This window comes from Dama dama, chromosome 2 (assembly GCF_033118175.1).
Source record: "Dama dama isolate Ldn47 chromosome 2, ASM3311817v1, whole genome shotgun sequence".
NCBI lineage: Eukaryota > Metazoa > Chordata > Mammalia > Artiodactyla > Cervidae > Dama > Dama dama.
Window position 1 is genome coordinate 4981844 of NC_083682.1, and position 27232 is coordinate 5009075.

A 27232-nucleotide genomic window follows, 5' to 3' on the forward strand; every position below is an offset into this window, starting at 1 on the left:
AACAAACGGATACATGTGCAATAGTGAAATCTATTCTCTACAGAAAATTTAAAGAAAAGGAGACACAAATAGTTTTATGAGAAAATGAAACTACAGCTGCAATCTGCGAGCCCTCACTAGACTGAAGTTGTCATCTGACAATTCTGGTTTAAACACACGTGCGTACACCCTCACACACACATCTGGGAAGCAACTGCCATAAAACTAAGACTGCTCTAAAAGAACACACACACACACACACACACGACATGGCCATTTCACATGCACGACCAAGGACACACAGTGTGACGACATGGCTAATCTCTCTCTCAAGAAGCAAAATTCCAGGTGGGCAAGCCCCGGTTTTCTCCATCACTGGGCCACAATCGTGCTTTTAGTGCACATTCAACAGGTAACAGCCTCCTGAACACAAACATTCTTAAGAGAGGCGGGGGACAGCCGGGGAACTGATTTTCAGCAAGCTGACAACGGAACAAACGCTGCGCCACGGAGGTTGAGACACGCCGCCTTTACAGTGAGTCACAGGACTCGTAACCCCACAGGCGCACACGGGGTTCTCGGTGCGCTCGTCCAGGAGGGGGTGGGCGCAAGGCCGGGGAGCCAGGGTAAAGGCATCCGCACAGCTTTTTCAAGTAACCTCGGGCTGATTACATTCAAATGCTAGTACAGTGTCTTTTAGGATATTGGCTAATAGCCCTTATTTTAGTAATAGAGGCAGAAAAAAATGCTGATAAGAATCTTAATATGCTAGTGAAAGGAACTCAAATCCATAGGCCATGTGGAGGCCTTCAGGAAAAAAGAAAAAGCAAAAGTAACTAACTGTAGCTCACAAGGTCCACTGTCAGCCTACGAGTACTTCAAGCTAAAGGAGCGACCTGTGAGCCATGCCCTTAGAGAATGAAAGTGGGTGACTCCAGTTACCGGCCACGCCTGCCGATACTTAGTAAAAGGACTGCAGAACTAAGAACAGAGATACAGCAAAGAGGTATATTGTTCAAACACATTTTCAAGAGTCTCATTCAAATCTCCAGATATTGTGGACATAGAAGGAAACTCCTCAGACAGCTTTTTAAAAAGCTAGGAATCCTTCCACTCTGCCCTTAAATTCTTCCTCCCATCTGACAGAAACGACGCTGCAACCCCGAGCCCATTACCTTTGATGAGCTGCTGCACTAAGGCGCTGTTGGGGCCCTTCTCTGTGCTGTGCACGATGCAGTTGGCTATCCTCGTCAGGTGGCCCATGTAGCCGTGCCGTCGACCTCCCTCGGCCCTGCCAGGGGGCAAAGGACAAATGTTCAGACTCCTGACAGGGTAGGTGATGGATGAAGCAGCTGGGAACTACTGTGGAGTTAAGCAATCACTCTAAAATCCGAACCACCAAGGACAAGAACAGACAGGAGAGGAGGGTGAGGAGTCTTATCAGACTCAAGGGGGTAGTGAAATGTGTGGCAGAAACAGTCTACTCAAAAAATTATACTGTAGCCTCACTAGACAGGACAAATTTTGTTCAAGTATTCAAACCAACCATCTTCAGTCACATATTATCTTTAAAAACAAAAACCCAAACATTCACTGGCGCCTGATGATTCTGTGACTGTGACTTTCCTTTCTTTCTATAAAACTAAACAGACTGTAAAGAATTGAGGTGAGAATTCTACTGGTTCATTTTCCTAAGACATTATATTAAATTTCAATCATATAAATCAATTACCAGAGAAAGTTATCTACTAATGGCATTTCTTGAGTTAAAATGTTAGCTGATTCAATCGAGGACTTGGCCAAGAGGAGAGGTAGTCAACTTGCATTTGGCCCATACACTGCTGGGAACACAGACATGCATGTTACTCCTCACCCCTTCCCTCACCAGAGTCTAATCTTCACAACTGACCCATCTTTACACTTAAGACTTCTCACATCACTGTGACCTTTCTACCTGAATATTTAAAAAGTGTCAATATTTTAAATCTATGAAACAGAAGACTTTTGAATGCAGACAGGAGGGAACAAACTGAAGCGATCTTTACTTAAAAGGAGACTCTTTCAGGAACCACTTTAAAAAAGAAAAAAAATCACATAATGTTTACAGGCCTGCCTCAAAAATAAAAGTATCTGCTACTAAGCTTAGAGGTTCCAGGGATACCTACAGGTTGGAAGGCACAGGGTGGACTTCAGCTGAGCTGCTAAGAGCCTCTCTTGTTGTTCAGTCGCTCAGTCATGTCCAGCTCTTTGCGACTTCTTTCAGTTTCACAATAAGATTCACAATAAGAACCTAAATGTTCATTCGGGCCAAATTCTTACAAACTCTGCTGCATTCCCTCAAACCTCCACAAGTGAAAACAAACACCCATCTCCAAGCTTTCTGGCCCAAGGCTCCCAATGTTCTTTACGTTTCCTGTTCAAGGAAACCTTAGAAAGCTCTTTCAGGACCCCTCAAGAAAGAAGAAATAATCTTAGCCAGGATTTCAGAAGCTGGAGCTCACGGGGAGCAGAGCATTGGTAAGACGAAGCAGAGAGAGGAAGGGAGTTAAGGAAGGTGAAGATGGACCAGAGACGTCAGTCTGGCCACAGAAGGGCTCTACTCAGAGGAGAGGGTCTGAGCCCCAGCCACACTCAACTACAAGCCATCTTTCTCCACACAGAATTAAAGCAAAGCCCTATCGGTTTTTTGTAAGTGATTTTTAAAAGAAATGTATACCCCAAAATGTATGCTTCCATAAATCTGACTTAAGAGTAAACACAAGAATGCCCTGAGAGTGTTTCCCAAACACACTCCCCTGCTGCAGAATCTATGGGAAGGCGTAAAAGCTCCCTGGGCATTAGAGAGGAATGCTCACCCCAAACAACACTGCTACGGGAAACTCTGTGTAACAAAGCCACTCACAGGCAGCAACAAATACCTCAACTAATCGTGCCGATCAGCTAACGGAAATTTTCTAAAAATGGAAATACCAGGCAATTTTACCCTCCTCTAGCTCCAGGCACAAAGTGACTCTAGGAGCTAATTATCATCACGGAGGACTTGCCTTTGTCATTCTCTTCCTTCTCCTTCCCATCATTCTCAGAAAAACCACCATTCACAAAGAAACAAGACGTTCCAAAGGCAGCAACAGAGGAGGGGTGTACTCCCAACCCCTGGCTTCCCCTCAAGACAGGTAGAAAGACAGGGAGATCTAAAAGTAAATTATTAGAAAAATACCTGTTAACAATTAAATGCTCTGGAAGTCCCAAGAGAGCCATTTGTAACTAACTGTAAGGTGGCCTATACCATGTAACTATATTCATTGTTCCCTGTCTAGAGAAAGGGTGCACATTTTCTTCAAATTAAAAATCAGGGCTTCTATGGAGGCTCAGTGGTGAGGCGTCTGCCTGCCAACGCAGGAGACACAGGTTTGCTCCCTGGTCCAGGGAGACCCCACATGTCGCGGAGTGGCAACTGCTAAGCCTGTGATCTGGAGTCCAGGAGCCACAACTACTGAAACCTGAGTGCCTAGAGCCTGTGCTCTGGACAAGAAAAGCCACGGCAGTGAGAAGCCCATGTGCTGGAGCTGGGGGGCGGACCCAACATGCCACAACGAGTGCAAAAGAGCCTGAGCAGCAGCCAAGACCCAGCACAGCCAAATGTAAATAAGTAATAATCAAACTGAAGTCCTGTCAGAAAACAATATACTTACTGTTTCTTCTCATTCATTTCCCAGGCATCGAGTATTCGTTCTATTAACTGACATTTTTGAAAGAGCTGAATAAAAAGGAATGTTTCAGGTTAAAATTGACATAAATGTCAAAGTGTCAAAATTTTAAAGTGAAACAGAACTCTAGTTAAACAGAAAAGTGATACATACCACTTTATACATACAACCCAGCAAGCTAAATACAGCTGTGAATTATTGGCTAAATCAGATGCCATGTGATAAAGTAACTGCTACCAGTGAGCAGCTGACCTAAAGCAAAGCCAGGTTTTATTCTGAAATGGATTCATGCCCCAGCAAAACTTTAGTTCACAATACCACAGCAACACTTGTACTTTTCAAATGTGAGCAACACTTACTTCTACATGAACTAACATTACTGCATTCTTATTAAAAACAGGGGTGGCTGGCCAAATCCTGCAGGCCAGTGACCAGAGCTGTGGGCTGCATTATCAGAATGTGCAAAGCCAGTCTCATTCAAATGTCATTTGTCTTCCCCATCTACTTGGTCACTCCAGGCTAGCCTGGCCCATCTTCAAGGTTTGGGGGTAACACAGTATGAGCGAGAGAATGTCCACAGTCACAGAACTGCAGAGCAAGAAGACTCCTGAAGACAGACTCAGTAAAATCACCACCTCATATGTAACAAAAGACAACAGGTCCCCGAAAGAGGTGTGCTGACTCTGCAGAGACTCACCTCCCCCGACTTCCAGTCACAGATTCAGCACCAGAAACCAAAACTCAGGCAAACCAAATACCTGTTCAAATGTTATTTAAATTTGTATTGCTTTTTAATTTCCGAAACGTTTCTAAATCTTCAAATCTATTGAGTTTACTAAAACTTTTTTAAAAAGTTCATCTAATGGTGAACTGCCTAGGATATGATTTATAGACTCACTGGTTAAAAGTACAATCAAATTAAGACAGTTAAATCCTTAGATTCTGAAATCTCACCTCTTACCCTTAAACTTCAATTCACTTCATAACTTAAGTAGAACACTACTATAACCAGGAGTGGCAGAAAAAAAGACACCAAGTAAACTTACATGTTTTAATAACAAGTTGTCACCAGTGGAATCTTGATCAGTAATTGTGCTATTTTCTGTGTTTTCAAAAGGACTCGCAAGAATCAGTGCAATACAAATTTCCACTTGGGTATGTAAAAAGTTGTTCCATGTGTATTTGAAGAACATGTCCTACAAAAAAAAAGTAATGCTTTCTTTTACTGTCACCTCAATCTTTCAGTCACTACTTCAATACATTCACCAAATAATCAATTAATAAATGACGTGCTCCTGGTACAATAAAACAAATGAAAAGGAATACATTATTTTTAAAGGCAGTTTAAAACGCCTTCATAGACTAAATAACATTATATTTGCTCATTCAACATGTCAGAATTTGCAAGGAACCTAACAGAGACCAACAATAAATGCATAAAGACAATAATAAATTTCTCAGAGAAAATCTGTTTGTTTTCACAGTGACTAATACAGATATTAAGTTTAGTAAATTTCCAATGATTTTCAAAGAAATTTATGAGAATTTCATTTTGATTCAACAGACTGTTCATTGATGACCCCTGAGCAGTGCCCAGTGCTAGCTGCAAAATAACGGTCTCCAACGTCAAGGTGCTCACACCTTAGAAAATAACCACTCAAACTCATAGAGCTGTCAGCAGATGGAGCAAAACAAGGCGTACGGCAGGCGGTGACGTGTGGGGCTCCTGGAAAAGCAAGGGTTTTCCAGATTGCCTGGAAAAGGTAAAGGTAGCAGAAAAGAAGACAGCTCCTAAAAGCACAAAATGCACAACTGCAGAATGTTTTCAGGATATCTCTGAGTCTGGTTATCCAATCTCAAATGAAGAAGTAATGATTAATGATCCATTTAAAAGTTTTATCAAATTTAGCACTCAAAAGTGGCTCTAATATTAACAACAGAATGAATTAACAATAGCAGTACACTTATTACTAGTAATTGATGACTTCAAGGAGACTCCCAAAGACAGGTGTGGGAAGTTACATTCCTGCCAGAGGGTGAAGCAGAGACTCTGTCCCCAGGGGGACAGAGGAAAGTGTAATCCTGTAACGTCTCCTCTTTCTCTGAAACGGCCCTGCTCTCTGTGCCCTTTACTGATGTGTCACTTAACACATCAGGCTGAAATACAACCAAAGTATCTCAGTGATGCTACAAAGCACAATGGTATGGCTGATAGAGCACGCATGGGTGTGAACGTGGACGTGAATTCCAATCTTTGCTCTACCATTCTACTAGCCGTGGAATGTACCCCCTCTCTGAGCATGATCTGAAAAAAACAGCTTATACCCATGATCATGCGAGAATGTATATGAAGTGCCCACTTGATGCCTCCCATGTGAAGAGCAAACACCAGGCCCTCCTCTAAAACACACGCCAGATCCCCCCGGGGCACAGTGTGACCACCCCGGGAAGCATCCGTGCTGCGGGAAACAGGTCGGAGGAGGCATGGGCCCCGGGCCAGGTCCGTGGTGTCTAAGCACGGGCCTCGGAGCCAGGGACCTCGGGGATTCGGGAAGTCCAGATAATTCCTGGGCTCTTTCTTTTCCCTTCCATTCCTTTCTGCCTCCACAGAAGCAGACTAAATGAAAAGACAGACTCAAAGACAGTCTTAATACCCTCTGTAGATCTCTCTCAGTGCAAAATAGACAAAAGCCTGTCCCCTGAAGAGAAGCATTATGAAGGGAAAACAGTGCTGCAGGCAGCAGCCATCTATGGCGCACACAATCCCCCAAAGAAACTGACTGCACTCACTCTATCCTCCACGGGAGACTGGGCTTCTGGAGGGGAATGTCTGTGTCTTGACTGTCCTGGAAATTCTCTCTAACACAGACAGACCTTTATGCACAGCAACAATAAATCACCACTGAGAAATTAAAAGCATGCAAAACTGATGATAACCTCAAGGGGAAGACTGTTTGCACTCAGACCAAGAAAAGTCATTGACACATACTGTGAGTTTATGAGATTCTACAATCAGTGATCTTATTTATAAAAGCTCAAGGGCAAATGAAGACGTCTTTCGGGGACATCTTACCAGTATGACCCCAATGCTATTCAGCTCCATGAGGTCCCCATTGATGCTGCTGGTATTCGTCTGGAGGAGGCTGGATACCAACCTAACCACACTCAGCCGGGTGTTCCCCACAGGGGGGTCCAGCACGCCCCACGTAGTCTTCATCACACTTTTCTGAGAAAGAAAAAGCTTTCTGATTAGATTCAGTTCAGGACTTCCCCAGCGGTCCAGTGCTGAAGAATCCGCCTGCCAACACAGGGGACACAGGTTTGATCCCTGGTCCAAGAAGATCACACATGTCATGGGGCAACTAAGCCCACGCGCCCTGGAGTCCATGCTCTGCAACAAGAAGAGCCATCTCAGGGAGAAGTCCTCACGCTGCAACCAGACGGCAGCCCCTACTCGCCACAACTAGAGCTGCAGGCAGCAACGAAGACCCAGCACAACCACAAATAAATAGATAAATAACTTAAAAACCAGCTCAATAAATAAATGGTGCAGGAGTATGTACTAAGATACAACACTAAACTAAGCCTGTGAACAAGTTGGCCTAAATTCTACACCTGCAGGAAAATCCGAAACTCCTACTGATATCTTTAAGATATGATGAAATAAATATAAGAAAAAAATAGGTAATTTCCCTAGACTGCGTATTTTGTAAGAAATCAAGTATCCCCCTGCCTTCAACATTCTAGAAAGCAGAAAATTCGGCAAGTTCATGAAGAAAAAGTGCAATATTCCAAACCTGACCAGAAACCTGAGAAACTAAGAAAAGTGACAAATGGTTTTGGACACAGTCCTCAATCTTTGCCAAATCTGGGATAGAAGTGCAAACTCAGTAGCTGCCTCTGGGTCACAACCTAGAAACAGGATCAACCTCAAACCTGCTTTCCTTCATAAAAGGGAGTTTGTATTCTTTGAAATCACAGAAGATAGACCCAGAACATTTCAGAACTTTAGAAGTTAGAAGTTTGGCAGGAGACCTGCAACAAAGTGAAAAGGGTATCCTTCTCCATGTCCCCGTCCAAAAGGGCTTCCCGGCCCCGCTGCCTGCTCTCCTCCAGGCTCAGGGGACAGGGGAGCCCCCCTTCACTCCCTGCACACGGCGCTAATGAACACGGATCTACTCACACACTGCACTGTGCAGTAAAGCCTGAGCTCACTGCCCCCAGCAGGGAAAGAGAGGTCCACACAAAACACTGCCTCACTTTGGAATCAGGCCCAAGAAGAGCGCCAGAGTGAGAACCCACATGGGATGCTGCCTTTCCTGTCCACCTAGAAAGGAGACGTGACACCTGAGACTCGGGTCGGGGGTACCGGCCCCACCCCCTCTTCTCTCAGGTCCTCCCCCTCCTCCGCTTTCACTTCTTTTCTCCTGAACAAACCCTGCTTCTTCTCTGCCTCTCCTGCCCTTCTCCCCAGGCCTGGCATGAAGGACTCCACTGGCCAACATCAGCAGGCACACTTTCCACGGTGGGCCCTGAGCACTCCGGCCTGTACCCCAGACCACTGCCTGCTCGCTGCTCATGTGAGGAGACAATCTAGAAGCTGAACCAGACTCCAAGCACAGTGGACATAAATTATTCTCTGCGCCCCCTCCACAAACTGGAAACACCTAAAGCAGAAGGGAGACATTACTACACTCTATCCACAGGAACTCACTCAGCAGAGGCCACAGAGATGCACTGTGTACAGCCTGGGATGCCGGATGCAATGACGCACACAGAAGGAAAAACCAAAGTGTAAGAACCGGTGTGGGCGGCAGAACTCTCAAGGAACTGTCTTCCACCCCAGAGACACCACAAGGAAGAGCCTCGTCCCCTAACCTCAGCCTGCAGCAATCCACAGCCGTCACGAAGACCACCACTATGGACCATGGATACCCTGCTTTTGTAGGTGTTCACTGTCTGAGTTCTCAGTGGCCGTCTGAGTACACAGTCATTTCTGGATTAGCACACGGATGCCCCTGACAGAAAAACTAACACTCCAAGTCACAATCAACCCACCACTTTGACAATCTGTCCATCAGGCAGTTACACTACTCCAACTCTGAGTAAGACAACTCAACTTCCAAGATTAGTTTCTTGAAGATTAACATGTACCTCAAAGATGTGCAAGTAACATGCTATGAGAAGAAAACTATTTTACTTGCATGTAAATACACAAAATTTATAGAAGAAGAAAAAAAAGAACAAAAAGCTGAGTTTTCTAAGCAGGTGAGTATCTTACTTAATTCTATTTCATTCATCAATTTAGACACTATATACAGATAAAAGTCAATTTAAAAACTAGTTCAAAAGCAATGAAAACAATGGCACTTTTTAAAAAAAAAAAAAAAAAACAATGGCACTTTTAACATACTTTTGCACAGTGGGGGTTGGGTCACAGCTGGTTCTTTAACTCAGAAGGTTCATGTACCTTCTAACAGCTGAAATCAAACTACGGAGCTGTTCAATGCTGCTTTAGAGAGCTGCCTTACCTTGGGGGGCTCAAGCAGTAGTTCGTGAAAAGATCCAAGTCTTCCTCGAATGGCTTCTAGAACACTCTTGTTGACTGAACAAGCTGAATGACTCATGCCTGGTGGGCAGATCTCTATATGGCCTTCAAATCTTGAAATAAAGCAAGTTAATTTAATTTATTATTTCAGAACAAACCATTCAAGGTGCTCTGTAACAGCGAATGGTGGTGGTTGAGTCACTAGGTAGTGTCTGACTCTTGCGACCTCATGGACTATAGTACAACAGGTTCCTCCATCTGTGGGATTTTCCAAGCAAGAGTACTGGAGTGGGTTATCATTTCCTCCTCCAGAGGATCTTCCTGATCCAGGGATCGAATCAGTGTCCCTCACATTGGCAGGCTGGTTCTTTGCCAACTGAGCCACCAGAGAAACCCGTATCAGAATATAGGGATATTCAAAACAGCTGTGGAATATATGTATTATATCAAAATTTCTGAAAGGACAGAAAGAGGGTATAATAAAACCTTGATAGGGATCAGCTGACATGACCAGAAATCCAACAACATATGCTGTCAGGGGAGAAATTATATACCATTTCTCCCCATTTTCTCCTGAACCTACTGTACTAATACCACGTCTCTAACCAGAAAATGTGGAAAGCAATGAGAGATCCCTGAATTACAGCACACACCATCCTTGCCTACCACTGGATGACTGCTAATAATAACAGGCCTGGGATTTCCCTGGTGCTTCAGTGGTTAAGAACTGGCCTGCCAATGCAGGGGACACAGGTTTGATCGCTGGTCCAGAGATTCCACATGCTGTGGGGCAACTAAGCTCATGCGCCACAACGACGAAACCCGGGCACCCTAGAGCCTGTCTCCCGTGTCACACACAGCGATGAAGACCCAGAGCAGCCAAAATAAATAGGCCTGTATTTGTTCTATGGATTCTCTTACCTAACCCATCAACATTGCTTCTTCTTTAAAAGGCTTATATTAATGTTCTGTATAAAGCTCCATCTACAGTCATTATAAGTAGCTTGGAGCTTTCCTGGTGGCTCAGACAGTAAAGCGTCTGCCTACAACTCAGGAGACCCGGGTTCAATCCCTGGGTCAGGAAGATCCCCTGGAGAAGGAAATGGCAATCCACTCCAGTATTCTCACCTGAAAAATCCCATGGATGGAGGAGCCTGGTAGACTACAGTCCATGGGGTTGCAAAGAGTCGGACACGACTGAGTGACTTCACTTCCTTTCACTTATAGTCATTATAAACCACTTCTCTCAGGAAAACAATTACGAAACTGCTTTCATAGAATCAGTGTAAGGAAGCACGGGGATTCTCAAAGTCGGGGGACAGAAGGGAGGAGTGTAGAAATGTGGGTGCACAATTCAGATTAAAAGATAAACCTGGGAGTGGCGTGTCAGTGCAAGCTCGCTCCTAACAACACAGCTGCTGGAGCAAGAAGGCTGCGCTGAATCCTGGCCCTCTGCTCACCAGCCGTTTGTCCTGACACGGAAAGAACAGCCCACCCAGGACTGCCGTGGACCACGCTGACACAAAGGGCCAGGAGCAGAGCCTGGCACAGCTAACACCTAGAGTGAGACCATTATGACAGTTATCTGAAAACTTCTCACACGTGCAAGTGACTTCCAAGAGCCTCACATAACAGCATTCAGAAATGCAATTACAGAAAGGGCGCGTGGGCAGGGGAAGGACTTCTGCTTTGATTACAGTGCCTTTTACTGTGTAGGGATTTTAATACTTTATGTGGCCAAATATAGCATTCTTCACTACAGTTTCTGTCCAGGAAGCCATACTTTAAAACTTCTTTACAATGTCATAATCCTAGGAGCTTCTGCATACTTTTCCTCTAGTATTTTTCATTTAATTTATCTGGAATTTATTTTTATGCAAAACAGGCATAGACACCGGATTTCTTCCCCAAGGGGCGAGTCGCTTTCTAAGCCACATTTACGATCTGCTTTTTTCCACTCATGTGAAAATACCACACAGAAACTTATACTCAAAATCTTTACTCATTCACATAAGCTTCATTTGTTCATATGATAAATATTGGTGGTGGTGCAGAGGCGAAGTTGTATCTGACTCTTACAACTCCATGGTCTGTAGCCTGGCAGGCTCCTCTGTCCATGGGCTTCTCCAGGCAAGTATACTAGAGTAGGTTGCCATTCCCTTCTCCAGGGGATCTTCCCAACCCAGGGATCAAACCCCAGTCTCCTGCATTGCTGGCAGATTCTTTACCGACTGAGCTGTTCAACTAATAAACAGTGAGCATAAACTTATCTACCTGCCTTGACTCAGGTACAACAGTCAATACCCACGGTGTCTCTCACATTTTAGATGTATGTAAAAATCCACCAAATCGAAAACAAAGCTCACACTGACACTCCACGCAGAGGCACGTTAAATGCGGAACTCAGACCCGGAAAGGCACAGGCAGTGGCGGCTGCTGGGGGCATCGGCGGCAGTCAGCGTCCTTTCTCTGCTGAACGGCGACCGAGTGTCCCGACACACCACGGCTTCCTCACCACTCACCCGGTAAAAACACTCTGCCTGCGCAGTTCTGGGTGATTACCAGTAAAGCGCGCAAACATTCACTTGTAAGTTTGTATGATACAATTTTCACTTCTCATGGGTAAATATCTAAGAGCACTGGATAACAAAGATCTGTCATTTGAGAACTGCCAGGTGCTTTCAGAAGGTGGCCACATGACTTTCCATCCCAGGTGGACCGTGTGAGGCTTCACGGTCACCAGCACTGGCTGTTTGTTTATGCTCATCTGGTTTAGCTACGCTTAGTGGGCTGATGGTATCTACCTCCTAGTCCCCATCTGGATGCCTAGCTTTTCTTCCTGCCTCACGACCGACAGCATGAGGCTGAAAAGAACTGGTGAGGGGGATGTTCTCACTGTGGCCCCTGATTTTAGGGGCCGCGATTTCAGCCTCTACCATCAAGAATGACGGCGCTCAAGGGTCTTCTTTCTGTTTCTCAGTTTCCAAGTTCCTTTGTATTTCTTATTTGCAGGTGTTTTATCACAAAAGATTTTAATGAAATGGTCACACGGTTTTACTTCTTTAGTTTGTTGATACAAATTACACTGATTTTTATAAAAACTATTTTTATACAGTGGTTTTAAGTTCACAGCAGAATGGAGGGGAAGGTACAGACTGGCCATATGCCCCCTGCCCTCACAAATGCACAGCCTCCCCCACTACCAACATCCTCTACCAGAGCATTTATTACAGCCCGTGAACCTACACGGACACATCACCATCACCCCGAGCCCAGAGCACTCCGCAGAGCCCACTAGACGGTGTACATTTTATGGGTCTGGACAAACAATGACACATTTGGGGCACGAAGATATCACACAGAGGGTTTTCACGGCCCTAAAGGTCCTGGGCTCCACCTATTCACTTCGCCCCCACCACCCGCCTCTAGTCATCAGTGACCTTTTTTACCGTCTCCACAGTAAAATGAGACATTTCCCAGAAGGTTATGTAGCCTTTTCAGATTGACTTCTTTCCCTTCTTTTTCACTTGCATTCAAGGTTCCTCCATGTCTTTTCACGGCTGGAGGGCACCTTTTTAGGGCTGGATAATATTTCACTGTATGGATAAACTACAGTTTGTTTATCCACTCACTCACTGAAGACATCTTAGCTGCTTCGAATGTTGTGGCAAGGGTGGATAAAGCTGCTAAACAACCACGTGTAGGTTTTTGTGTGAACATACGTTTTCATCTCCTTTGGGTAAATACCAAGGAACATACCTGCGGGGACTGCATGTTGAGAGTGTGTTTGGTTCTGTAAGAAAGTGCTGGACTGCCTTTCAAAGTGGCTGCAGCATTCTGCGTTTCCACCAGCAAGCAAAGAGGGCTCCCGCTGTTCCGCGGTCCTGCCAGTCAGGTCCAGTGAATTGCTAGCACTGTGCTTCTTACTGATTTCTGTCTAAATGTTATGCCTGTTTCTGAGAATAGTTTAGACTTACAGAGAAACTGCAAAAGTACTAGAGCCCCCATATGACCTATACTCAATTTCCCCCATCATTATCTTACATTTATCAAAATTAATTCACCAATACACGTAAAATCCACACTTCATTCAGATTTCCGTGTTTTTACCTCAAGTTGTGTCTCTGTCTGGAGTCCATGCAGGACCCTCACTATGTTTACTGTCAATGTGCTCCGTCCTTTGCCTGCTCTTGGCTCTGAAAGTTCCTCGAACTTCCCTGGCCAGGCACTCTGCAGAGGGTCCCTCAGCCGGGACCTTGTCTTGTACTTCTCTCATGATCACGGGTTGCTGAGAGGAAGACCACACAAGTAAAATGCCATTTTCATGACACACCATCAATACAACTTAACACTGGCTGTTGACTTTGAGTGTCCGGCTGAGGAAGTGTTGGTTGTAGCTGTCCTTCCACACTGTACTTTCTAGAAGGAAGTCATGAGGTGCCAGCTACATGTAAAGAGTGGAGAGTTTTGCTCTTCCTCCTAGAGATGGAATTATGAACTACTTGGAATTCTGCCACATGGAAGAGTTGTCTCTTCTTCCCCGTTTATTTGTTCAATCATTTATTTGTATCAGTATGGATTCATGGTAAAGTTATTTTATATAGCTACTCTGTGTTATAATACAATACAATGCTTTATTTTACTGTGCAAGTACTGGCAGTCCCAGCTTTGGCCAACGGGAGCTCTTTCAGTTGCCTCCTGTGTCCTGTTCACACACCCTTATTGTGGGTTTTTTTCCTCTTTTTTTTGGTCATCCTGCACATGGGTTCCTGGTTCCCTGACAAGGGATCAAACCTGCATCCCCTGTATTGGAAGCACAGAGTCTTAACCGTTGCACCTCCAGGGACGTCCCTGTGGGTCTTCCTTGTTGTTGAGCACATCCTTAGTCTCTACACTGCACAATGCTCCACACTCATCTCATGTATGTCTTACCCCAGTGGAAGAACCAGCCGTTTCTCCAGAGCCCTGACTCCTTGACTGGAGGGCGGGGTTAGAAACCAAGACCCCGGCACATGGTGCACTTGTTTCTGGCAGGACATCGTGGCTTCTGGACCTCACAAAGCAACTGTCTCCTGGGTCTAACTTTTCATATTTCACTGTAGGTAATTTCTAATGTCCTACACTGATTGTTTCCTCAACTACGTCGAAGTTCACAAATGAGCCCAAAGATATTTTCCCATTTCTAGCATTTCCAGATGATCTTCCATAGCTCTGCTAAAATTCTCCATCTGTTCACATATTGCTGCTCACTCTTCCCACAAGTCTTTAACATATCAATCACAGTTTTTTTTTTTTAATTCCCTACCAGATAGTCCCAACACTTTTGATTATATTTCTATTGACTGCTTTTTCTCTTAAGAGCTTGCCGGCTTCTTTTTATCTGGCTTCTTCATCTCGCAACTTTTTGGTTGAAACGTGGACATGCTGTGTAAGACAATAGAAACTGATATAACTAGTACTTGTCTGCAGCAGACACACCTCTTTCCCCCTAAGTCTTTAGTGTAAAGTTTGGGGATCAATTTACAGTCAGCAGCGGAGATTGGTTCGGGCTGTGGCTGTGACTGTTTTTTCTCAGTGCACCAAGACGCCAAACTGGTCTCAAGTTACTCTGTATTTATAGTTACGGCTGAACCGCCAGGTCTCTCTCAGTGTCTGCTCTGCCCTCAGCTGAAGTTCCTCCTTCAGGCTCACTCCCACGCTGACGTCTCCCTGTGCCACGCCGCAGCCTCCCCTCCGTCAGCACCGGGCTATACCCACTCCACGCATGGTGGCCTGGGGTGGGGGAGGCATGGGAGCAACGGCTCTGTTGTTCTGGCTCAGCCTCAGGCACCGGAAACGCCCCTGGGCCTCAGGGATGGGCCATCTCGGTGATCCTGCCCTTACTTCAGGGACAGGGGCTCTCTAACAGCCTGGGTCCTGACTGTGTCCCTGCTTGTCCCGTGGGATAGAGGTTCTTTCCTGGTCCCTTCCCCCCACTGCCAATGGCCCCCATACATGCTAAGTCGCTTCAGTCATGTCCGACGCTTTGTGAGCCCATAGACTGTAGCCCGCCAAGCTCCTCTGTCCATGGGATTCTCCAGGCAAGAATACTGGAGTGGGTGTGCATGCCCTCCCTCCAGGGGATCTTCCCCACCCAGGGATCAAACCCACATTTCTTATGTCTTCTGCAGTGGCAAGCAGGCTCTTTACCACTAGTGCCACCTGGAAACCCCAACCTGTGTCTTTAGGGTTACAGGGTTTGCTGCCCTTTCCCCAGTGGCTTAACAGCCAGCAGCCAGTATGTCCTGAGCAGGGCTAGCAAGTGAATGCAAAGTCCTGTGTCCACAGTTCTCAAGCACACTTGCTCTCCCTGCACCTGGGGCACATACGGCATTAAGTGACCTACTATCACTCTACGTTTATTAGAAAACACATCGGAACTATCACCTTTTGAGCTGAAATACTGAACAGATGGAACACTGAGGTCTCATATGACAGAAAATGCCTCATGCCCTCACACAGCAATCAAAGTATTTCAGGGTCACAATCCTGCCTGTCTTTCAGTGTTTATGCAACTTTATAAATGAGATGTCTGGCAATCTGATCTGCTTTGCAGTTAACCCATATTTTCTTGTCCAAATGGTTTTAAGATTTACCCTGTATCCTAGGGACTCAGAAATCTCCTAAGGATAAGGCTAAGATCTTAGCCACCCACCACCCCTCTGTCCGCCCCTCTTTAAAGTTAATCCTGCTTAGTGTCTGATCAACCTTTGTGGTCTGGGGTAAGTTCCTTCTGATCAGAAATTTCTTCTGTCATTTCTTTTATTGTTGTATTATTTCTGTTCTCAAGTCGAAGTCGTCAACATAAATCTCACAGCACCAGCTCATGTGCTTTTAAAGCATTTTAAGAGATGATGCAACTGCCTTACACCAGCAGTAGCAAGATAACATTCCTGTACCACCTGATCAATATCGTAAGTTACTGGTTACATTATTTAAAATAGGATTTAACAGGGAAGACACAGGATAAGTCAGAACTGCAGATACAATCCCAAAATTACAATATACTTGAAGCACTGCTGCCACATTGACATTCCATGATCAGTAACCAGAGATGAAAAAGACAGGAATAGAGATGAAGACTTTGGGAACCAAGGACTGATAAGGCTGTGTTTACTGTTTTGCTAGAAACCAAATGACATCATTAAAAACAAATCCAGAAGTCCTGGATGGCTAAATTCTCTTATGCTGACAGCAGATCTTGTTGCTCCTTCACTTCATGCTTCTGCTTTACAGGATGGACCCAATGGTGAACAGGAAAATACAAATTCTGATTCTAAACCACATGCTCCTGGAACACGAATATATGCACACCTCTTCAAATTCTCATTCTCCAGAAAACAATCTGGAAAACTCTGACAATTAAAAAGTAAATCAGCTTTAGGTATAAAACTGTAAAGAAAATGACAAATATTAAATGACTTGTCCAGAGGCATACAAATAGGAAATATAGACTATCTTTCTGATTCTTAAACACACCACAGAGTTTTCCTTAAGGCCTCAAGCCACCTGTCCATCCATTTTAAAACAGCCTAATGAACTGCAGTGCCTCATGTGTGAAGCCTCAAGTTAGCGCAGAGCGGACAGACGAGCCCTGAACCGCCACCTGGAGAGCTGCACGCCAACCAGGAGCAGCTATTTTCAATTCACATAAACAAGAAATAAGCTGCTCTCGTATGTGAGACATGCTGCACGGGTTTGACTTACTATAGTAGCATTTTGGTAATGACTACACAAACTCAAACGACAAGAATCCAAATGTTGCCAATACTGCTTGCTAAAGCATATTTTTCAACTGCATCTATGTATTCCATTCATATAAAACTATTTATATAGTAGAAAAATATTCAGCAAGTGAAATTCAAGGGCATGATACTGTAGGAATAGACCTCTAACTTAATTCTTAGTTTGTAAAAACTCTAAAAGGAAAACCAAATGACTCATTTCGCGAAACAGACGGAAAACTTACGTTGGTCGCCGTGTCTCAAGTAAAGTCAACAATATCTGGATTGCACTGACTATGGCCGATTCATTTTTCTCCGTGTGGAAAATATTTGATAGAAGCTGCTCTATAATTTCTTGCCTAGGGAAACAAATCAACAGTCAAGTGCTAACTGTAATGTTATTTAACACTAACAACTTCAGAAGAAAAGGTCACAGTAATACAAGTACTATATAAGAATGTACTTAATTAACAAAGATCTAAAACAGGTACAAGAGAGTATCAATTGCTGCATTTTGCCCTAAAATTAAAACCTGGTAAATCAAAATAATGTGGCAGTAGTGAAATGGATCTGACTGAACTACTGCCCATCAAGTATTCTCCACAAGCTCTATCCAGGACACTCTCCTATGCATGTAAACAGGTCACAATTAAGGTAAAATACAAGGGCAACCTGTTAGGTAAATTTATACGCATGTTCGCAAGGAAAATCTGTTTCCCAGGCTCTCAGTAATTTTTAGAACCCGTGCGGATTAAGAAATGGAATCTCCCTCGCACTGTGACCGACAGCTGGGTGCTCCTGTCGCTCGCCTGACACACACACCAGTCTCCCCACAGTAGAGTGGGCTCAACGGATACTAACGCCAGCTCCTCCGCCAGGGCAGGATGGCAAGCAGGGAATACACTCTTCCTCTTTGGAGGAAGCAAACAAAACTGACATCTAACCTAACTTCAGAGGATCCCCTCGCAGGAAGCAGTCTTCCAGTATTCCCAGCCAGCACTCAAACTGCTTATAAGACCTCTACCCTAAACAGTATTGTAAAAGTCACTCAACACACAGCAGTCTATAGAATAAATATTAAACTTGGAATTGAGCTCTGAAAAACAGGCTGCTTTTCTTTTTTTTTTTTACAGGAAACACATATATTCTTCCAACAGCAGCCTCACTGCAGAGAGAGAGGTACCAAGCACCACCTGTGACATGGCCACTCAGGAGGTGACCAGTCTGAACTGACCTGAGTGCAAAGTACACGCTGGATTCCCCAAATGTGTACACAGAAGTGAATGGAGAGTAGTTCATTGGTAATTTTAAATAAACACATGTTGGAATATTTTTGTATCTATCAATGATAGAATATACACTTACATAAATATTTTGTATAAATTATAAATATATACTTATTCTAGAATATATAAAAATTAATTTCACCTATTTTTTACTTTCATATGGCTACTAGAAAAATTTTAATTACATGTGACTTTTACTGTATTTTTATTAGACAACACAATCATGTACCATATGAAATTACTGACAGCCCACATTTTTTAACCTATTTGAATGGCAATTTCATATGGTTCAATATCATACTAGTATAATTACTAGTACTGTATGGAGTACCTAAGCCACAATGACAAGGATAACTAAAATGGGGCAGGTAAAATGACATTTTACTCAGAAGCTTACAATCTCTTAAGTTTTGCTACTCGAGAGAACTAGTGAACTCCTTCCTATTCTACAACATACACTGGAAAATAAAACTTTATTTCTCAGAATACAGTTTAAAACAAGATATTTTGTCTCTAATTTGCTCCTTGCTTGTCTCACACCTGATAAATAAATAACACACACAGGTCTTATTTTAATAAAAGGGCCTTCCAAGCCAAAAGATGCAAATAAGCCTCAATACATAGGAAGACTAAAAAACGTTCCAACCAAGTCACTAAAAAGAACAACAGTAGCAGTAAACTGAAGCTAAATTGTCATTCATATGTAACAATGCTAACTATTCACGGTCTTTCCCAATTATTCATCCAAAGTGGGGAAATGCCTTATTTTTATTAAAGTAACTTTTAGTTTTATGGATTCAGGTTGAATATATGCACAATGCTTGATGGCCAATATTCTTCTTGAAATCGTGTGGTTCTAGATATACCAGTATGGTAGGCTGGCCACTCACAAACTTCACAATCGTACACCATCCCTAAGTGGTCTTCCACCTTAATACAGGATGTCTGTTCACTGGGAATTGCCTAGAAACAAGGGCAAAAGCAATACAAAGAAACGAAAGACCCAGGATGTGTAAGCCTTCATATCAGGCCTGGTCAGGCGACCCCTCGACAGCCGCCAAGATAGAGTGAATCCTAAGAAGAAGAGCTTCTGATCAAATGTGTTTGCACTTAAGACTCTCTTCTCTCAAAGATCATGGAGGCAGTGACTGCAGTTATGATATCGGTGTCCCATCTCACAACCCTACACAGAAATGGCTCTTATTTATTAACACATTCTTACCCTGTAGGTCTCCAATGGGCATCATGGGGGCTGAGATGAGATGAGCAGGTTTTCCTGCCTTCTCGCCTGCCCACAGGTACTTTCCGGGGACTCAATCCCCACGTGAGGAACACTTACCAAAGAGTGAGAAGGGTAACGTATCACAGAGCGTCAAGGAGAAAAGACAACAAGAACAGAGATGCAAACATACTTCTCTAGAGTGGCAAGCAGGGGGTCTGGCTCTGCACTGCTCTGGACCTGTAACATCTGGTCTCTGCTCAGGCGGACAATCTCACAAAGTGACTGTGCTGCATTTGAGTGCCGCTAGAGGAAAGAAGCACAGTGTCAACTACAGAACACACCAGAAGTCAAACTTACAATAAAGAGTGAAGAAACTGCTTAAGAAGTAACACAAATTAACACTGGCCATAAGCTACAGTAAATAAGAAATAACGTATGTAAAGTATTGAGTGTTTTACCCTCTTGGGCTGATGAGCTTTGTTAACAATACTGACAACAAAATACAGCTGCTGTGTGTAGAGAAATGTGATTAAAGTTCTGGCAAGGAAAATTTCTACAATTAAACTTGAAGAAAAATGTATGCCCTCAACTGATATACTTTTAGCAGCACAGAAAGATGAACCCACTTCCTTGACTTAAAAAAAAAAAAAAACGGCAGCTTTCTGGAATGTATTAGTGAGTAAGAAATACTACACCTTCTTCCCATGCTTAGCGTGCGACCCTACAGGACACTCTGAGATGCTGGCACTGAGCGCCACCTGCCCAGGGAGAGCAGAACAGTGGGATTCCAGTGCAGATGACAAAAGGCACCAGGATATCAAAACCCACTGTTTGGAATCAGGTGTCACAAACTTACTTAATAAATATACACTGGTCAGTATAGGGTAGCATGCAGTTTATCACTTAATACACAACAGAAATATCAACAGGACTGTCTAGAAAAACAAAACAAACTTTCTTGCAAGTCAAGCAGAGGAGGTGCTGATGCCCCGAACACTTGGTCCTTTGCAAAAGGACTTGCTGCAGAGGTGGGCCTCTCCTTCATCAACCCTTCAGACAGCGACCGTGTCCAGCCGAGCAAGAAAGAGGCTAGTGAGGAGCAAGCTGCATCCCCACCCCGGGAACAGGCCAGGCCCACCTCTGCCCTCACGTACAGCGCACGGGAAATGTGCTCTAGAAACCATCGACCGCCCCCCACCTCCCCTCCCCCAGCCACAGCAGGAGGGCCGAGGCCCCTCTAAAGCTGTGGCACCGAGACCGGTCTACACGGGAGTGTCCTAAGTGTCAGCAGGAACAATACCACAGGGGGAACAAGTGAACTGTCGGAGGAGAGCTATAGCCCCATTCATGGCTAGCTCTTTTTTTTCTGAAGGCGACAGTGGGATGGAGAGCCTGCTTTTGATGAACTCCAGGTCCCAAAAGGTTTTGAATGGATTGGAGTAGAAGGGAAGTCCCCCTTCGTAAGGGAGAACACCCTCCGGCCACATGCTTCCTCCCCGACACTGTTCTTCTACGGCGCTCACTCTCCAACTGACCCACAAGCCAGAGCATCGAAGGAGGGCGCCTGTGTGTGTGACACACCCGGTGTGTTCTCTGAACCAACTCCTTTGGAGATACTACATCGAACCACATGGAACCATCACTTCTCTACGCAGAAATGGCCACATGCTGGCCACTCCACAGGGCTCAGAGCAGCAGAGAAGCTGGGTGACTGTCTCCACTACAGAGGCACACCCACTGGTGACTCCACCCCACCGAGCTCCCTGTGCAAACTCCAGAGCAGCTTTGACGCTGCCACCCAGTCAACCTTCAGCACCCAGGACAAAGACCAAACCAGTCAGGGCACAAAAGCCTGAGTCCCCAACAGCCCAGCACTCTGGGGCCCACTGGGGACCCGGAGCTGCTGTGTGTCTGGAGGCTTTCTCCAGAATGGAAAACACAAGCGCAGACAGATGTGGCCACATCCTCTGGGCTAAAGATGGGGATAAAAGAAAAATGTGTGGAGGAGGTTTGTGACGAAGGCGAACAGATGCAGCCCCCGCTCTAAAGAGATGGAGCGAGACCCAGGGCTTACCGTTTCACATTCGGGAAATTGGGTATCAGCAAAACACAGCATTTTTTAAAGCGTTCGGTGTTTAGAAAACTGCCAACCTGAAGCATGCCAGGTGATTACTAGTACCTGTCCTCTACATTCACATCTAGTAAAATGATACTCTGTGCCCAAATGAACATGACTCTTTTTCCAAAAAAATCAAGTTCAGAGTCACAAAAGAGAACTTACATCTTCTTCTTGCGATGGATGAACTATTTCCACGAGCCTCTGGATAATTTTCTCCTCATTTAACCACTGTAAAACACATTGTAGAAGGAATCATAGCAATGAGTGGCTCCTGTTCAAGCCCCAATGAAGATTAACATACTTGGAAATATCCATCATATTTTAAGGAGAATGCTACAGGTTTTCTCTGAACTTTGAACACTACAGGAAATTAAAAGTCCCCCAAAGAAAATACCAGTGAATATATTATTTTAACAGTAGCTACAGTACCAACTACTCCCAATGTTGCAAAACCACATCCCCAAATTCTACACATCAGCTTAGTGATGTTAGTTCTCAGGCACTGAGTACTAAAAAAGTCTGTACTTTGGTTGTGAAGTGCAAGGGGAGATGGAATTTATACATTTTCTGTAAGAGTGGTCATTTTAAGGGAGCTTCAGAAAGGCTGAGAAAAACAGTATGTAGTATCAAGCCTCCGGTTTAAAACACACGATGAACTTTTAGATTCTAAAACAAAAACAACCACAGGAAATGTGGGGGCTGAAGCGGGGGGGCGCACAGAAAGTTTATCTGCCCGGTCACATGTTAGCAAAGAGCTGTTATCATGACTAGGACATTCTTCTTTAACTATGTATGAACTACTGCCATGAATGAAAATATGAAAGGGGCAAGAATAAATGAAAAAACACCTGGCATAATATTAATTCCACAAGGAAGAGAAACACCAAGTAAATAAAGGCAATCTCTACCTAGAACAGATGGGTGGGCACACACACTCACAATCCCTAAAGTTAAAAGAGATGGGGGAAGGGAGGCAGGAAATCAAACACAATTTGCCAAAGGCCGCAGAGAAATTCTTAGGTTGTCCTCAAGCTCCTCAAGGAGAATATGCCGAAGGAAAATGCAAACAAAAGATCTCAGGAGACCACCAGGAAGGCAGGGGCCCATCTTATTTTAAGATGTTTTAAAATGTGCACATGAAGCCCCTCGGGGGTCATGTTCACACACAGATTCTGACCCAGCAGGGCAGCGGTGAGATCCAGGTGATGTTTGGGACCACACTCTGAGTAGCTACGTCCTCAAACAGGACGCAAACACCTCTACAGAGAAGCTAGGGCTGAGGGTTCCGACCACCCAGAGAGAAAGTAGGAAACTTTGTGGGCAGTGAACAAATCAATCCCCCCCACCCACCTCCCCAGCTACTAGCAAGTACCCACAGTCCAAGCCCACAGCTGGCCCCCAGATCAAAGCCAGACATTCAGGAGTTCTAACCACCTTTCCCTCGACCTCTGTCTTTATTAACCACCTCCCACTACATCCCTTGAGAAGCACACCTACTCCCTTGGAAGTAAGCCCTAAAATCCAACCCAGAAGTGACCAAAGGAACTCTAAGAAACCATACTGAATAACCTACTCCAGTAATAACAGATATGAAGGCAACCACGCTCTTAGCCGTAACTGCCTTCTCTGGAGTCCCAGTCTCTACGGAGAAAACAGTCGCACCCTCAAACACACGCCTAAAGGTGGCCAAAGCCCCACTTCAGGGCCCTTTCCTGGGGTGTTCACACCAGGTCCTCTCAGCTGACATACTCACGTTGCCATGCTCTCAGAAGACCTCTGCCTGGTCCTACAGACCCGGCCTGACACCGTTCCCTGACACCGCCCCCACACCACACCCCTCCACACCACACCCCACACCTGTCACGCCTGCCCACCTCGGCGGACTGTGCCCCTCTCCCTGGGACACTTCCTGGCAGACCCCACTAACTCTCCTCTGGGCCTTCCCAGGTCTTTAGCATTGTCAATAAAACTCATTTCCAGAGTTCTGAGGTTTGAGGTTGAGTATTAAAGACAGAATGGGCTGGGGAATGGTTCCGGAAAAGGCAGTGAAGGGGACGAAAGAGAAGAAGAGACGGAAGAGGCAGAGCTGAGAGCCTGCGAGAAACGTCACCTTCAAGTCATTCACACCCTCCTCTTCCCACCCAAGACAATCCTCCAGAGACGTATGTCCTGGAATAACCACCTCCCCCAAATCTGAAACACGTGCCCCTTTGGAGGTAAACTCCATTCTCCTCCTATCCCATGCTCCTAGGCATCCAAGAGAAGGTTACTCCCAAAGCCAGATTCCCTGGGAATACCACACCTCTTCCTTTTGACTTTTAGAGACATCCCTGCAGGTGACCATCTCAAGACAGAGAAGACTCCTCACAGCCTGCTCAAACGAGACTCAGAGCTCCCGACCTTCTCATTTCTGCTCTTCCCACCAGATCAGCTAAGACAAATCCTCAATCCAGTCTACCTTCCCACTCCGCTAAAGAGCAAGCCAGCAAAGGAAAAGAACAAGAAGACAGCCTGTGTCTCTCGGGACGTGCACACGGGGAGCCCTAACCCTGGAAAAATCCGGATTTCTTCCTGTGGTGGAGCCCGCCTCCTGCCCGCCATCCTGGCTCCCAGACCCTTACTACCAGTCCCTGGAGTCCCACGCGGATGGCGCAGCCCAGGGGCGGGAGCGCCCCGCCGTGACCACTCACATTCAGCACCTCCTGCCTGGGCTGCGGGGGCTCGATGCACGTCAGGAGCCTGAGCAGCAAGTCCATGATGGCCGACGTTCCTATGTGCTTCATGATAAGGTCCACAAAGTCACGTTTCTTCTTCAGGAAATCCACAATCTAGAGGAGAATAGCCACAACTGAAAGACACGTCCCAGGGGAACTACTAGCTTTAGGACACTTTCAGTCCTGACCCCTCGGGCTGCCCCCTCCAAAGTCCTATCACCACTTTAAGTTAAGGCAAGTCAAAGGCTGAATTAGTCATAAGATGTCAAACTGGAAAGCCTTCTGATTGTTACAGAACTGAAAAACCTCTTAAAAAAACAAATCTCCTAAGTCACCACCCGTTCCCTGATATAAACACACCATAACAGAATCTTTCATTTCTGCTCACTTTCATTATTAATTCTGAAAGAATGAGGATCAAAAATTTAACACTCCATAAAAGGCAAGAGAATATACCACTTAACAGTTTATAGACATAAAGCAAGTCCATTAGACTTTACACAAAAATGCAGACTAAACATTCAAAGTCCTAACTGTACTCTAGCAAGTAAGAAAAACATTCAAAACAGATTTCTGCATCAAAGTGGCTAACTCACATGCTATAGAAAATCACAGCTGCATTTTATTTCAGCCACTCACCTGATGAGATTAACACCAGGAGGGTGAGCGTGGGAGAGACTGACCATTAGCCCGAGGGGATGAGGAAACATTACTGAAGTCAGGGTTGCCACCTGGGTCTCTCCTGCACAGAAGAGACCTGCTCTGCCTCGGACCCCCGTGTACCTTCTGGCTTTTGTCCGCGTGCAGGAATCATCTGCTCAAAAGTCCCAGCAGCAGCATAGCCAGTGAGGCAGCTGCCGTGACAGTATCACCCTGACGTCTCCCAGAAGCTTGTAAGGTGGGGCTGCTCAACTCAAATGTTCTAGGTGAGGAAACTGAGGCCCAGACCAGTCAAGGATTTTGCTAGAAGCTAAAAAGTGGTTGCCCTGTGATTTAAATCCAACAGAGCCACAAGCTCATCACCCCACATGACAGCTACAAGGCAGGGGTGAGCTAAAACTGCTTCACACAGTCAGGTGGAAAGGCAGAATTCACCATCACACACTGCTTCTCTAAACAGTGAGGTTAAAGGCTGTAACACAGACCTTCAGTAAGTTATACATAATTAATCCATTCACAGCTGAGTCACATAGTTGTTTTTAAAAGCACAGTGGAGGAGAGGGGAAGAAAAGGAGGCATGTGATCAAAACACTGCACTGAGTGGCCGAAGCACCGACTGCAGAGCCGGCAGGCAGGGCCGAGGGGGCACAGCGAGGAAGGCGAGGCGGCCTGTCTGGGGGAGGGCGCTCGCCCACCGGCACTCAGGGTGCCCCTCACAGAGGTCCTGCTGCTCTGAGAAGGGTCTGCACTGGTTAAGTCAGACTGAGTCTGAATTCAGTCGCACATACCCTTACTAACATATCATGTGATGGGAAACCTTCATTTACACTCATAATTCTCAAAAGGAGAGGAAGGTGCCAGTGTGGGCTTCTCCTGTAGCTGAAAGAGCAAGCAAGGACTCCGGAATCCTCTCGTGACTGAGGGCCGAACTGAGAAGCACAACGAGCAGCAGAGTGAACAGGCCTGCTCTCGGCGCTGAAGTGGCACGTGCCGCCTTCTGTACACAGCTAACACGTCTGACCTCGTGAAGCCCAGAGGGCTCGAAGTGTGTCCTCAATCTGTACTAAAGAGACACGGGACACCAGGCCCCACAGACTTGGGCTCCCGGGCACAGAGGGAGGAGACAGGCACAAGGAGATGTGAGACTGGTCTCGATCACGACCACAGCCACCGGGAACTGACCAGGACACAGACTGATGGGGTGACCTGAGCTCTCCTAGGAGAGTAAGCAGTCCTGTCATTTCTCACCCAAAAGCAGGAGGAGGAAGGACGAGCTGTACTGGAGTGACCGGGATTCGGGGATTACTATCTAAGAAACAAGAACCTCAGTTCCAACACATTGAGAAAGGCAATCCTGCTCAACTAAGAACACGAAAGCATGACCTCGTCTGTCTAAAATAAGGCCTGGATGCACTTGGCCTTGGCAGAGGGCAGGCATACTGGGTCGAAAATAGTTCCAGCCCCTCCAGGTCTGCTGATAGCAAGGACGGGTCACGGAGCCTGCCTTCCACCATGAAGGATGCCAGGCCCAACTGCTGTGACCCCTGCACCCCTGTCATCACACCCCCACTGCCTGCACTCTGCAAACTCTTAAGTTTGTTCTTGGGCATCTGAGGCTCCTGCTGCTCCCTGGGGCCCGTTTCCGTAAGTGAATCCTAATCTCCTTGTAAGCAGATCCTTTTCCACACCAGTACCCGCCAGAGCCATGATTCTCAAATTTTAGCATGCGTCCCAGTCATCTGGGAGGCTTCTTACACCCCAGACTGCAGGCCCCACCCAGGGTGTCTGACTCAGCAGGTTTGGAATGGAGCTCAAGAACCTGCGTTTCCAACAAATTCTCAGGTGGTATTCATGCTGCTGGACCAGAGACCACACTTTGGAGAACAACCACACACAGCAGATACTGGGAAATACAAGTTTCCAGGTAGACAAGAACGAGGAGGAGGAGGGAGAGCAGGACAGCGGGAGGAGGTCCCTGCGGAATCCCCGCCAAACTCTACTGGACAGAAGAGCAACGCCCCCTGTGTGTACGCAGCAGTCACTATCCAGAGGTCTCAAGCTTTTGGGTGGAAGCAAAATAGAAGGAAAAAAAAAACTAACTGTATGAACTAATCACCAATCGCATTTATGGGAAAGCTTTCTGACTTAAGCTTCACTTGTGATCTTCACCAGGGAAAAGAATAAATAAACGAACTGTTGCTTTACCTCAGCCACTGGGACACCACCCACACACC

The 27232-nt window shown here is 45.5% G+C and overlaps 1 protein-coding gene across 11 annotated transcripts in view; it reads right to left on the reverse strand.

Moving 5' to 3' along the window:
- The window catches only part of PPP6R3 (protein phosphatase 6 regulatory subunit 3), a 123243-nt gene that overhangs the window by 36880 nt on the left and 59131 nt on the right, over window positions 1-27232 (reverse strand). For all 11 annotated transcript variants that reach the window (XM_061161922.1, XM_061161983.1, XM_061161973.1 and 8 more), the window contains 9 exons: window positions 24315-24452; window positions 21787-21852; window positions 19696-19808; window positions 17243-17356; window positions 9218-9347; window positions 6760-6912; window positions 4733-4882; window positions 3672-3736; window positions 1155-1270 (listed from right to left, as the gene is read on the reverse strand). In XM_061161922.1, the coding sequence (XP_061017905.1) occupies window positions 1155-1270; window positions 3672-3736; window positions 4733-4882; window positions 6760-6912; window positions 9218-9347; window positions 17243-17356; window positions 19696-19808; window positions 21787-21852; window positions 24315-24452 (1045 nt within the window). The remainder of the gene's footprint in view (window positions 1-1154; window positions 1271-3671; window positions 3737-4732; window positions 4883-6759; window positions 6913-9217; window positions 9348-17242; window positions 17357-19695; window positions 19809-21786; window positions 21853-24314; window positions 24453-27232) is intronic.